This window comes from Daphnia pulex, chromosome 7 (assembly GCF_021134715.1).
Source record: "Daphnia pulex isolate KAP4 chromosome 7, ASM2113471v1".
NCBI lineage: Eukaryota > Metazoa > Arthropoda > Branchiopoda > Diplostraca > Daphniidae > Daphnia > Daphnia pulex.
In genome coordinates, this window is record NC_060023.1 from 10,265,199 (window position 1) to 10,278,770 (window position 13,572).

A 13,572-nucleotide genomic window follows, 5' to 3' on the forward strand; every position below is an offset into this window, starting at 1 on the left:
CCGATTCAAGTTGAAAACAGAAAGAAAAAAAAAATAGTATTTAGCCATTCGACATTGACCCCGAACTACACACGAGACTGGTATATGTGTACCGGTGAATGGGAACACAATCATCATTTCTTGATGTTTAGAAAATCACAAGTTGTAGCAGTAGAGACTCTGGGCGATTAAGATTACATTTCAGTGCGAGGACGTCTTAAATAAATAGGTTTACATCTCGCTCTTTCACGATTTTTACCTTCGAAGAAAAAAGAATGAGACTTAACAATTTTTAATGGAGACGGAGAGAAGGTTACTGTGCGGAGTTCCCCCCACCGGTGAGCAAAATCGTGAAGGTTCTTGATGCGGATGATTAAACGTGTTTTTAGTGTTCTTCAGCCCATGAAGACATAAACGATATTACCTTGATTCTACCTAATAATTACATTAACAACGTACAGAGACATTAACCGCAAAAAAATGGATTTTTTGGGCGAATTTCGGTTAACGATTTTTTGGTATTAGAACCACTGCTAATCTTGCCAAAAGTGCAGACGACTTGGTCATCAATACACACGTGTAAATCGTGTTACGACTTAAAGTGGGTGTCACATTATCTCTTTTTTGGTTCTAAATTACGTTTTATAATTAATAGTTGACAGTATGGAAAACGAGGAAGATATCGAACAGGCCAGCTTAAACTTTATTCCATGCGTGGCTTGGATTCGTCGAGGGGTCGCTAAATTAAACCCCGAAAAGGTTTGAACCCCGTTACAGCGAGTTGTAAGTGTGACTTGATTAACGTTTTCTCCATCTCTCAGGTTGAGCTCACTAAAGAAGAGCTTGAAGCATTAATTGGCAAAACAAAAGGAGATCTGGCTGAACTCGATGAAGAAGATAAAGAGGATGACGAGGAAGATAAAGACATGGAAGACGGAGACGACAGTGCTGTCAAAGATACTGACCAGGTGGACGAGGAAGCAGCAAAGGAGATGGACGAAGATGCTAAAATTGCAGCAGAATATGGGCTGGATGACTATGATGATGGTTGGTTAATACCAATCCAATTAGAATCACTGTTATTAAGCTCATTTTTTTTCAACAGATGATGACAATGTTCTCATGGGAATTGAAAACTTGGCTGTGTTCTCTGATGAGAAACTAGATCCATATGTCACAAAGCCAGAAGATGAGGACAGTGAAGAAGAAGAGGACTTTAACCTGCTACCTACTGACAATCTGATCGCCGTTGGGCACGTTGAAGGAGACGCTGCCATTCTCGAAATATATGGCAAGTTACTTGCGATTCTACAAAAAATCTATTTATTAACTCTTAGCTTAAACATCTGTTTATTAACTCTTAGCCAAAAAAATCCGTTTATTAACTCTTAATTTCCAACCACAGTCTATAACGCCGAAGAAGCCCATTTGTACGTCCATCATGAGACGTTCTTGCCAGCTCTTCCTCTTTGTATGGAATGGATAGATTTCAATCCGACTGAAACAAAAGCAGGTAAATTAAAAATTCCTCGACAATTGATACAATTAAATTTATAACTCAATATGGTGAATAGGTAACTACTTGGCCGTTGGCAGCATGTCTCCTATTATCGAAATCTGGGACGTGGATATCGTGGGCAGCTTGGAACCTGAATTTCGACTGGGCAAAAAGAAGAGTCGCAAGAAGAAGATTGAGGGTGTCGGTCACAAAGACGCTGTCCTCAGCCTGTCGTGGAACAAGCGCGTCAGGTATCTATTAAATACACATCCTGAATTACTTTGAATTTCTGAAATTTCCTAATGTCAAATGTGTTTGTTTAGAAACTTATTGGCCAGTGGATCAGCCGATAACACAGTCATGTTATGGGACATGACCAATCAGGTGGTTGCTTCTACGCTGCCCCATCCGGAGAAAGTTCAGAGCCTGCAGTTCCATCCCTTTGAGATCCAGACGTTGTTGACGGGCTGTTGCGACCAGGTTGTTCGCGTCTACGATTGCCGTAGCGAGAGCTTCAAGAGCTGGACCCTCGAGGGTGAAATTGAACGCGTTCTATGGGATCACTTCAATCCCTACTGCTTCTTGGCCAGCACGGAAGCTGGTCACGTCTACTACATGGACGCCCGCAACGATGAGAAACCGCTGTGGCAGTTGAATGCCCACACCAAATCGTGCACCGGTTTGGCTCTCAGCTCGCAATGTCCAGGCTGTCTCGTCACAGCCTCTCAAGACAAAGACTTTAAGGTCTGGGACATTCAGTCTGGCAAACCCAATTTTATTTGCGAGCACGATTTCAAGATTGGAGGAATTTACGTAGCCACTGCGTGTCCCGACGCTCCTTTCGCCTTCTGCATGGGAGGAGACAACCGTAGCGAAAACTTCAAAGTTTGGGACATTCGACAAAGCGCCGCCGGTTTGTGACCCCCTTTTCATTTTCTCTTATCGATTAAAAATTAAAAATTTAATGTTATTTTCCTTTTTTTTTAAATAGTTTTGGACAGATTCGAAAGACGGCAATTGGTTCAACCGTTAATCCAAACAAGTCCGTCAGAACCAGCAACAACAACCAACCAATCATAATTTTCGGGAAACTCATTTTCCCGTTTTTTTTTAAACACATTGATAAACTATTGGATGGGACGGAAATGAAAAACAAATAAAATTTTTTTTTTTGCTGACGGTGAACGACTACTCTCGTCCGGGTATCATCTTGACAGATAGCCGTTGGTGGTCGCTGGTGGTATATAACATTTTGATCAAATTTCATTTCCTTTTTATAATCATTATTATTTATTTAATTATATCAGGAATGACCCAAATTGCCGGGTCAAATAAGCGTTAACATACTCAACCTAGGCAAAATAATAATAAAAAAAAAGGGAATAAATAAGAACTGAACGAATTTTAAGAGGTTTGGCTCGTGTTGTTTGCAGTGCCTAGTCTGCAAGTCTGTGTGTGAATGTCTGTGTCAAGAAAAAAAAGATGATTGTGGCGATCCGAGGTCGGGCACGTGCGTTGTGTGAGAAATTATGTCTTTTTGAGATGAGCGAAGAAGAAATGGATGGTTTTACAAGGAACAACCGCACGATTCGACAATCATGTTGGGTAAAGTCCGCTGTTTGATGACATTATTCTCATCTGAATAGAAAATGACGAGCGGACTGAGACGAGTTGGAGCGCAACAAGGCGCTAAATGAGGCCGGGCTTCAATCGGGACCCGCTCCCGTGCCACCAACTTCTACAAATTTACACCCCAAATAATATTTTTAAATTTCTGTTCACTAAATTGTCAGAATTATTTGTTAGGTCTACCTGAAGGAGCGATGCGTGTGTATTGGCGCTGCTGGCCGGTGCTGTCATAGTACGACACGATCCACGACAGTAGAAGGCGTGAAAACCGGACGGAGCCACGATCCAGTCATCCCAGCCGACGTCTTTGAAGGACACGAAGAGAGATTCTCGGCAGCACTGGGTCACGGTTGCACCACACCTGGGCGTCGTGACACTCTGCCGCTTTTGGCGGGAGTTCCTTGAGCTGACCTCGGCCGATCTCTAAAAATATTTCGATTTTCCAACGGACTGAGATTAGACGAAATCCACCAGACACAATCCCCATTTAAAGTCAACCAAGGTTGGGGAAACTACCTGAACTGGACCTTGCCGCAGACTTACCCTTTGAGACGGATCGATTTTAATAATCAAATATGGCTGAGGATGATTAGGGTGATCCAAATGGACCCTGGTATCAAGTGGCAAGCTGAGGAATCGGTGCCTGTGATGGCGGTCAATTTGCTGGTCTACCGTCACTGTGACATCAGTCGACTCCCAATCAACTAAGTAAGTTTCATTATTAAAATACAAATCTACTTTTTAAATTAATTGAATTTTTTAAAATCATACCTGATGCAGAATTATTACTCGACGACTCCTGGGCTGTCCACAAAACGGCCGACTGAAGTGCATCTACGAGCATCTCGTCGGTGATGGGAAACTTCAAGGTAAGCGTTTCTCCTCTGGCTATCGGTGGTGGATCGTTGTGATGATTCTTGTGGTTTTTATTGCGACGAAACGTCTTGGTCGGAAACAAAATGATTTGCCTGGCCGGTTCAACTTCCTGCGCCACTTGATAGGGACCAGAAATGCTGTCGGGTAGAACAATCGTAGGCGGGAGGCTGTGCATGTGCAGGGCCACTTCTTTAGTCTTGACTCTCGGCGGTCGATCCTCCATTTCCAATCGGTCCAGGATCTGTTGTTTGGTCGACTCGATTCGCCACCGCTTGATATCGTCGTCCTTCATCACGGAAACGGTTCGCTCTCGGGTACAGGTCGGGCAATCTTGATCGTTGCGTTCCAACTGCCAGGAATCACCTTGGCCAACCTGCTCCGTCTGCATGGATGCTGGAAATCAGAGCAAACGAATTGTTAAATTGGAAATGTTGGGAGACAAAAAATGTTAAAAGCCACCTTACTAGGGAAATAGCCGATAAATAGCAGAGTCCAGATGACCAGTAGAGCAGGCTGTCGTGTCCCGTGATAGTTGAGTGTCCTGAACGGATTGCTCCATTGGAATAGCCGGCCAACTGATGGGAAAGGTCGGAGTAATTCTTTTTCGGATCGAAATGTCATTGTGTCACTCATCAGTTCCTCTCGTCTCGACCAGTACTCCATTTGTCTTTCAATGTCTGTGTTTAATTTGTTTGAAAAATCAATCACTACTCGCACTGTATCAAAGTCACGTTGAAACTTGGACGGACCGCACAAAACACAATCCGTCCGGAGCACGGGTCTGTTGGCTAATGGTAGAACTTGTAACCGTCTAGCGTTCTAATCACTCTTTTAGACACGCAGTCTTGTGACTGTGTGGTCCCTTGGCAGAGGAAGTTGAGAGAGAGAGAAGAAAGAAAATAGGGCTGCTAATGGCTCCTCCCCTACTCGCCTCCTTCCTTATGTGCGTCGTCTCCTTTCCAGCCCCCATTCTTTTTTGCTCTTTTATTTTTCTCCATATGGTGCGAGAGCATCATTGACTGCGTTTTGCTTATATTATTAATAACTGTACTATACACTAGGCCCATGGCGAAGAAGAAATCATCAAACTCTCAAGGTCTTGTTTGGGTTAACCTGATTTCCAAGAACTCCAAGGTTAAGATTGTGGAGCGTGATGAAAGCTGACCTACGCCATCCGTTCCAACGGATGGCGCGCGCGCGCTCGGCATAAACGGCAGTTGTGTGCATACGCGCAACTTCGCAATAGATTCGACGTCACTCTCTCGGCTGATGATTTATGAGTCTGAATAATTAGACGTTGAAGCTAAAAGGAAGTGTCTAGCGGGGAAGAGAATTTCATGAATGGAATCATGAAGCGCGGCTCCCTTTTGTTGGGTAGGCGGTGACCAAAGACCAGACGGACCAATCGTCTCCTCTCCTCGGATGGCGTGATCGACGCGCCACACCGACACACACACACACACACATGGTTTAACAAACTTTAAAGGCAACGCGGGAATCTTGTTTTACATTTTTTCTCGTTTTTTTTTTCTTGTTTGAGTTTCCGTCCCTTTTCCCCACTCTCCGGCGGCGGCCCATGTGTTGACGAAGTTTAGCACATCATAGCGTTTCTTCTGGAGAAAACCACAAGGGTTCGTAGAGTGCGAAGTGGGTTGATGCCAATGGGTAGCAGCGAGAGAGAGAGATCGGAAACGACTGGAATCGCGCGGGTATCGAGACATGTACAGTCAAATATCGCTCGGTTTACTCTAGCCGACCGTCCATTGGCAGCAGATCGACTTTCCATTTTTACCGAGAATTGTCTGTACACATTTTGATTAAATACTTGGAACGAATCGCAGTAAGTTTGGTCGTCTTAAATTCAAAGGAAAAACTTTTGGTTACGTAACAAAAATATTGACAAAGTCTTTTTTCGTTTAAAAAAGAAATATTGACCAAATGTTTTCAATTTCAATAGATTAAGGGAGACATTTCCGGACAGGAAGAGATCTCGTCCGATGAAATTCGAAGTGATTGAACGCGCTCGTTCTCATTCACGACGCTATAAGAAAAATCGCCAACGCTAGCTATAAGATATCACAGCTTGAATATAATCTCAACGGCATCCTTTTAATGTACGTAACGAGTTTGTGTTGTAGGAAGTGACGGACGAACTGCAATCAGAACGCATCATGATAGCAGCGTGATGGCCTGATGATAGCGCTCGCTCATATTCGATATCGTCCATATGTTTTGGGTCGGTTTTCCTGCTAAACGAACCGCTTCCATATGGATGGAAAGGAGAATTTCGCTCGTGCAAGGAACTACAAGGTTGCTGATTATAGTAAAAATCTGTGTATTGGAAATAGACGAAACGATTATCAAGCCGTAAGGTTTGTGTGATACCTCCAGCAGACTGCAGATAATAAGGTTCGTCGAATTTGATATCAAGGATGTAACCTCAAGGCCAACAATCTTTCTCTTCTTCTTTCATACAAGTCAATTTTTTTAAAAAGTATAAAGTTTAAGGCGAAAAAGCTTTTTTGAGAATACCGTAATAGGAATATGGGGGCAAGAGGGGGGGGGGGGGGGAATTGAAAAATGAACAAGGCAAGAGGCAATTTGAGGTTTTTTCTTCTTTTGCTGTTCCCGTTTTTTTCCTTTTTGATGGGGCTGTTTGGTCGTCACATATGTATTGACTGGTATCACAGCGCGTCAGGGGAGGGGTCGTCGATACCGAATTACATAATAAAATGTGGGAAAAACTACCAACCCCCAAAAAAACTTTCCTTTTTCAAAATATTTGATAAACATTTTTCTTTTGGTTAAGACGAATCTCTTATTTAAAAACATTGCGAGCCTGAGGGTTTTGGATATGCTCATTACTTTCTTCAGTTGTGGGCTCCCGCGGGAATAAAATACTTGTCAATGCCTCCAGAATGCAGCAACTGCCAAGACTAAAAGCGTCGCGTGATAATAACAAAAGAGACACAAACAAAATAAATGGATAAGACGATATCTGTCGATGAGAACGGAAATCCTAAAAAATAAAAATTGATCAAATGATGACCCTTTTTCTAGAAAAAAAAACAAGATGAGCGACAGCAATGAGGAGGAATATAAGCCTTCGTACGGCAGTCAATTTGTAAGCAACTGTTTCAAGCCATTCTTTCACACGTACGTTTTGTTTTCATTGGGGGGCACATTATTTTTTTAAAACAAGATACGCTGAGCATTCTGTGCGTCGTGTTTTCAAATCTCTCCTGCATTCATTATACCTGAATTCCAACTTAAAAAAAAACGTGGATTTGGGTTTTCTTTTTCTTCGTTTCTTTTAAAAAAAGGTCACTCTTGGAAAGATAATTAATATTGGTCATTTGAATATAACTAGGAATCGAGTAGGCCTATTTCTAAGGCCTAGAACGTTGAATCTAAATCTTCTAGATTTTTCGACAGGCGATTGGTGGCGGTGTTGTTCCGTCTCCGCTGAGAGCGCCGGACCGCGTCGGCTCGTCGGTAGGGTTCCGATTTGAGACCAAGAAGAATGTCTTCCAACGCTCCGTGGTAGACTTCATCAGCAGGAAGAAGTTTCTTTTCCTGAATTTGATTCGATCTAGTTCGCAACTCGCTGATGACCGCTTCCTGCTGACGTCGTGGATTTCCGCCATTCCGTGGCGTTGTGGCGTTGGCTAGTGAAGAAACACTTGCAGCCTGCTGAAGGCGCCGCCTCTGTTCGTTTTCTTGCTCGGCTTGCTGTAAACAAAACAAAAAAATCAGATAAACATTTTCATTTCACAACACTCGCACAGATTTAGAAATACGCTTGAAAAATTGATAAAAACCTTGTAAGTCTTTATAAAACGGGCAAACAAGCCAAAGAAAGCGTTGGCGTCACTCTGACGCTCTCCGAAATACTCGACGCACTCGTTGAATGCGTCTTGGGCGGCTTTGGAGTCGGCCCGCAATCGTCGCAGTTTTTCTTCCGCGTTCGTTAAGAAATCCTTAAGAATCACATTTTGTTTCTCATCCTTCAAGTCTTTTCTCAACTCGTATTCCTTCCGCGTTATATCCATGCCTTTCTGAAGCTCTTGGATATCACTGAGAACGTTCTCCAGCGAAACTGTAGGGGGAAAAATAAATTTAAAATAATCTATTCTCTTATTCATTTCATTAAATAATCATTTCTAACCGGTGGCAGCCTTTTCGACGAATCGCAATTCGCCATCAAAGTGAAGGGCTTCGGGGAATTTCTTGTGAATGGTTTCGATGATGTAATGCAGGAGACACAATTTGCGGTCGCCAGACTTGGCATCGACCAAAGAGTCCAAAGATTGAAGTTTGAATCCGTAGGCTGGGCCACGTTTGCCGCTGTTAAGGTAGTTACCGAAAGCCAAAACAATTTCCAGGAAGGAGCGAAGCTTTTTGGAAGCCATCAGCGAACGTGACGCAGATAGAATGGCTTGAACTTGCTGTTTGGCACAAAAAAACAAATATTAGCGAGTTGGCATTTCTAAGGATTCGTTATTTGCGCTGAGGCGTACCGGAGTTATCAAATAAACATTGTCGAAAAAGTTGCCCATGTAACACATGACCTGGAGCTTCGTTGCTAGACGTTCCGTATGACTAAGACGATAAATGAAGCGATCCTCCTCCGTTAGCAAATCGATACTTTTCTTGGAAATGGCGTAATCGCGATAAGCTTTTGCCTGAAATTCAACAAACACACGCACATTTTTGAATGTTTTTCTTTCACTTGTTGGCTCTGAGGTTATCACAAGTTCTTATTTGACACCCAAAACTAACCTCGGTTTCCGTAGGCAACATTCGTTGTAAAATTTCAACGTTCTCCAAGGAGAAGGTCTTCAGATCTAGAGCATTGACCGCTCGGATAACATCTTCCAATTGCATCTCCAATTTACGACGGCAAATAGCTTCAAGGAAAAATAGTATAAATAACACACGTATAGATAAGTCACCATTTTGCAGAAGCAGAGATTCAATTACATTGCGTAGACATAAATCGCGAAATATATTTACCGATATTCCGGAGCCTGTTGTGCTCTAATAACGTGAGCAATTCCGGTCGTTTGATTCGTTTACTACCCTGACTGACCAGTCCATCGATCTCCTCGTTAGAATTGGGCATGGGCATATTCGTGCCCATTTTAAATTGTTCTTCAAATTCGTTGAAATCAATAAGGCTATGAAGTTTCTCGTCGTCCAATTCGTTGAAAATGGTCCCTTTAACCTTCACACATTCATAAAAAAGAAAATGTTTAATGGCCTTTCAAGCTGGCTTGATGGCATCGTTATTTTTACCTGGTTTGGCTTTAAAACAATCCAGTTAAGCGTAGGAAGTTTATGTTTGGTTTGAATCTTGCGCTTGATGGTGAAATTGCCCCCACTTGGAGCCATTCCCATGTCAGGAGCCGGAGGAGGAGGTGCCACCAGGAAAGGCGGAGGTGAAAGTGATGACGGAGGTGAGGTTTTATTACTTGAACTTCCCATCATGGGCGGGGGAGGAGGAGGAGGTGCGCAGGTAGACGCTGGCGACATGGGTGGCGATGGTGGTGGAGGCGGCGGAGGGGGAGCAGCCGACGGTTTCGCAATAGCCGTAGTCGTGTTCAATGTGGCATTTCCGCCAGAACGGGGTAGTGTTTGCGTCATCGTCTCTAGCTCTTGGATCCGGGACTCGAGAGCAACCTGCCGGTGACGAGACTCTTCGTCACGCATCGAAACATTATACCGCAGGGAAGAAAGTTCCGCCTCCAAACATGATCTATTACACCCCAAAAACATAGTTTAAGCATTTTTCTTTCGGAAATGAATTTAAACAAAATTTAAAAAAAACAAACAAACATTTATCATAGCTTACTTCATTTCTGCTAATTCATCTTTTTCCGTTTTGATTAAAGAAATCTGTTGTTCCATTTCCGTTTGCCGACTGAGGACGTCATACTCGAGCGTGGCAATTCGTTCGTGAGCCAGAGCCAACTCGTCCTCGAGGTCAGCTACTTTCTCTAAAGCGGTTGTTTTGGTCTCGCTATCTTCCATCTGTTGGATAATAATTGCTTTTGTTATTTTCTTTTTTACGGTTTACAAGATCCCGAGAGAAGGTTCTAAGCTTCACTTGTGGTTAATTGCCCATGTCACTTACCAAGGCTTGAACGTCGAAAACGTTATCGAGGTAGGCAGATATTTGTACCTGACAATACACAAAAGAAAAAAAAAAGACACGATGATTATTGTAATTAATGTTTACGTTTAACGTTAAACAAGTTAATAATAGAATATTTCTTACCTGGAGTTCTTCACTTTCCGTGTTCCTCAGCTTTTCCAAGTAGTCGTCAAGGCCCAGCTGGGAAAATTCGTATTGCAAATGTACTCGGAAGTTCATGTCTTCCACCGAATGCACGACAATGTTGATGAACTAAGTAATAATACAAATTTGAATATCACGAACAACAGTGAAATTATTTATAGACAATTTACCTGCGTGCAGGCCACCATAAATTCAATATGAAACATTTCAAAATTCATAAAGTATCCCATTAAAGTTTGAAAGCGGCGCTTTTCACTGCATATATCCTTGAAGCGATTGAACGATTCCAGGATGATTTCATGGCCACCTATTTGACGCCAATATGAAATAAAATTTATTAAAGTGAATATTTGTTAGATGTCTCGTGAGAAATCGACTCACCTTTGACGAGGCAAATTGCCGCAAGCAATTCTAAAACTAGAGCCTTGGTGCTAAAATGGACAGATTTCATTCATAAGTAAACAAGGCATTCCAAGAATTTTTAAACCTACATAAAAAGATTTACCGAAGGCTTTTATGATTGAGACTCAGGGCAATGCAAGTAATGGCTTCGTCGTGTTTAATCACCAAATTGAAGCCGTATTTGTTATTCATGATTGCTCTCAAGCACATGATACAAACGTGGATATCATCTTTGGATTCGCCCATCTAAAATGTTTCAAGCTCAGGATTAGATTTTTCGAGAGAAGACCAACCCCTCGACACACCCTCTGCGTGTTTTTACCTTCAGTTTGGCAACATGTTTCGTCGCTCGTTTTAATCGCGGCGAGCTCAACTCCGTCTTCTCCACCTTATCGACTGGTTTCTCCTGGATCGGAGTCGTGGAACTGGAAACGCTACTACCATTGGAGAGCTTTTTCTTGATCGACTCCTCCCAGTCGTTGTCCTCTCTCACTTTAAGCTCGTATTTCATCATCAATAATCGGAACTCGAGATAGCTGATCAAGACATCTAAGCCTTGGTTCTCTTCATTTAGAAATTCCCGGACCCACCTGCCAGGAAGTAATGCAACAAGTATTTAGAAAGTCTTTCAAGGATAAACTACGCACACGCGAGAAAAATCTAGGCCTAGTACTCGATGTGATTCGTGCGGAGGGAGATTTCCAGATCGCGAAGAACTTGGGTGGACGTTGAATTGCTCACCATTCTCCTCTTCTTGGAACTTCGAGACGCTTTAGGGTCCAAGTAGGTCTTGAGCTTGCGCAAATAGTAAGGCGGCGTCTCTTTGGCATGAACGCGTTCCTGTTTTATCCGGGTCCATTAAAATAGAATACATTTGTATAGTTCTCACTTTATGATGTTTCATGCTTAACTAGGTGGAGACCATTCTGCTAGTCAACTAAGCAGAACCAAATGTTTTGTTCGTCGTGGGAAACTGAAAAGTGTATTTACCTGATCACAGATCATGTCCCATTTCTTCTCATCGTCATACTGCCGTAGTAATTTAACTTTATCCGGAGGCAGATCCATAGAGGCCTATTTAAAGATAAGACACATACTCTTTATTAAAACACACACTTCCAAGTTAATGACGAGATCTCTTATACGGCATGTTACACGGACATAAATGAACCAGACGTGGCTAATTAATTTGTAATTTCACAGAGGAAGTCTGGACAATTAAGTAACTGGGTTACGTGGTAGAGCTAATCAGTTAATTCATCTTTTCTATCTACACTTTTGATAACAGTTAACTATCCTGTCGTATCAGAAACGATGACTAATGGCATTTTCCTAAACGACACTATCAACCACTGGATTAAGTGGATTAATTCATTTATTTATTTAAAAAAAAGGCGAAATTTTCTTTTCCTGAACAGAACACAAATTATTTTTATCGTTGATTTCCCAAAGTGGTTGGCTCACCGGGAAATCTTATAATTTCAATCACACCGGATCAGGGCGCTCTCACACCACCACATCCTTAAGTGTAAAAATTGCGCAAACGCAAGATTAACTTTCATGACGGTGATAAGGAAACGACGACACAGGACAAAGATCTACAACAGCTTTCTTTTTCTAGTTCAATCGAAATCATTTAATCTGGTATAAGCGCAATATTTTTTTAATGATTTCGGGAAAAAGTTATTGAAACAACTAAAACAGCGAGACGAGGCTTCACTACGGAATTATTAGTGTTTCGCATACGGGTTACGGGATTACGGGTTGGAAACAAACACGATTAAAATTTACATTCATTAATCTTTGAGACGGTGATGTCATTGCTGATTCGGGGCACGTACGAAAATGTTTGAAATTTGGCAAGGATATACAAACATATTCGTTCCAAACAAATGACACCGCCCTTTTCATGATACTGGTTTAGTTACCAAGGGGCTAGTTGTGTTGTCTACGTACGCAAGTATAAAATTACATTTTTCTAAGCTTTTGAGGTTTTTTTTTTTTTATATAGACAATCGAAAAATTTCGTGAAACATGTCCGATATACGATTCTGAGTGAAGAGTATTAATGACAGCTATAGTTACCAGCACTTGATTGAATCTTCTTTCAATTTCATTGTGGTCAGGCTTGGGTTGTTTTGGTAGAGATGCAGGAGATTCGCGATTTTTATGCCGCATAGACGATGGTACCCTTTTGTGATGATGATCACTTTCTGCCATACTGCTGTCTGTATTGCCCATTTCTAATCAACAGGGCAATAATTTGATTTCGAGGCAAATTTCTGTTAAACTCCTCCAGCTTGAAACACGGGTGGGCTGCTACACCTTCTCACATCAAGACACAAGGCACTGCAAGTGGGACAACACATTCCTTTCTCACAATACATGGATATTCCGTTGGCTTGAGTGAATCCAGCAAGTTAAGTCTTGTGTGTATCCAGCGAGTTAAGTTTCTGGAAAATCAAGAAGTCACAAGGTTTTGTTTGGACAAGGCAGTCACAGAGTCCACTTGTATTGAAGGACGGCCAAATCGGACTATAAGAGCTACAATTCAGACAGACGTATATATGATGATGTTGAGCTTCACTGCCGTTGGCGTTGACTAACTTTGTGCCTTCTGTTCTTTACATAACCACGGCCGGCAACGTACTCTCACACCCTCGCATCGTAAATTCCAAATTCTGAATGGGAAAACAATGGGCGACGTCTCAACTTTTTTTCTGAGCCCTCTGGTGGACCAACAGCGCCGCCTCGAGCAGCGGTAGTTGGAAGTAAAAGTTTCGCCTGGTCCGGACTTGTGGTTCTCCTTTCTCAGAACCTTGTCCTAAAATTAATAGGGTCTCGATGTTTTATTTGGAATTTTTGTTTCTGTTTTTGGAAAATCACT

At 42.2% G+C, this 13,572-nt stretch overlaps 3 protein-coding genes across 4 annotated transcripts; 1 reads left to right on the forward strand and 2 right to left on the reverse strand.

The window, feature by feature from the left end:
• The first annotated feature begins 45 nt into the window (after window positions 1–45).
• Window positions 46–2,655, forward strand: LOC124198703 (periodic tryptophan protein 1 homolog). Of its 2 annotated transcripts, none has more exons than XM_046594713.1 (8): window positions 46–317; window positions 635–738; window positions 801–1,026; window positions 1,085–1,270; window positions 1,385–1,492; window positions 1,554–1,728; window positions 1,801–2,390; window positions 2,469–2,655. In XM_046594713.1, the coding sequence occupies exons 1-8, from the start codon at window positions 275–277 to the stop codon at window positions 2,555–2,557; spliced, it is 1,521 nt and encodes a 506-aa protein (XP_046450669.1). In that variant the 5' UTR covers window positions 46–274; the 3' UTR covers window positions 2,558–2,655. The 2 variants fall into 2 exon arrangements, with proteins under 2 accessions (XP_046450669.1, XP_046450670.1); XM_046594714.1 differs by lacking the exon at window positions 46–317 and adding an exon at window positions 491–580.
• Window positions 2,656–2,748: 93 nt separating this feature from the next.
• Window positions 2,749–5,255, reverse strand: LOC124198705 (bone morphogenetic protein 2-like). The gene is made up of 5 exons (XM_046594716.1): window positions 4,447–5,255; window positions 3,878–4,375; window positions 3,650–3,810; window positions 3,290–3,529; window positions 2,749–3,215 (listed from the first exon to the last, which is right to left on the reverse strand). The coding sequence occupies exons 1-5, from the start codon at window positions 4,643–4,645 to the stop codon at window positions 3,045–3,047; spliced, it is 1,269 nt and encodes a 422-aa protein (XP_046450672.1). The 5' UTR covers window positions 4,646–5,255; the 3' UTR covers window positions 2,749–3,044.
• A 1,045-nt stretch (window positions 5,256–6,300) lies between these two features.
• Window positions 6,301–13,370, reverse strand: LOC124198699 (formin-like protein). The gene is made up of 17 exons (XM_046594702.1): window positions 12,771–13,370; window positions 11,676–11,759; window positions 11,359–11,525; window positions 11,008–11,275; window positions 10,789–10,931; window positions 10,665–10,714; window positions 10,454–10,590; window positions 10,263–10,391; window positions 10,119–10,166; window positions 9,837–10,015; window positions 9,281–9,740; window positions 8,999–9,209; window positions 8,765–8,892; window positions 8,503–8,667; window positions 8,151–8,430; window positions 7,804–8,081; window positions 6,301–7,714 (listed from the first exon to the last, which is right to left on the reverse strand). Exons 1-17 carry the CDS (start codon window positions 12,924–12,926, stop codon window positions 7,379–7,381), a joined length of 3,219 nt encoding a protein of 1,072 aa, XP_046450658.1. The 5' UTR covers window positions 12,927–13,370; the 3' UTR covers window positions 6,301–7,378.
• Between the last annotated feature and the right edge of the window lie 202 nt (window positions 13,371–13,572).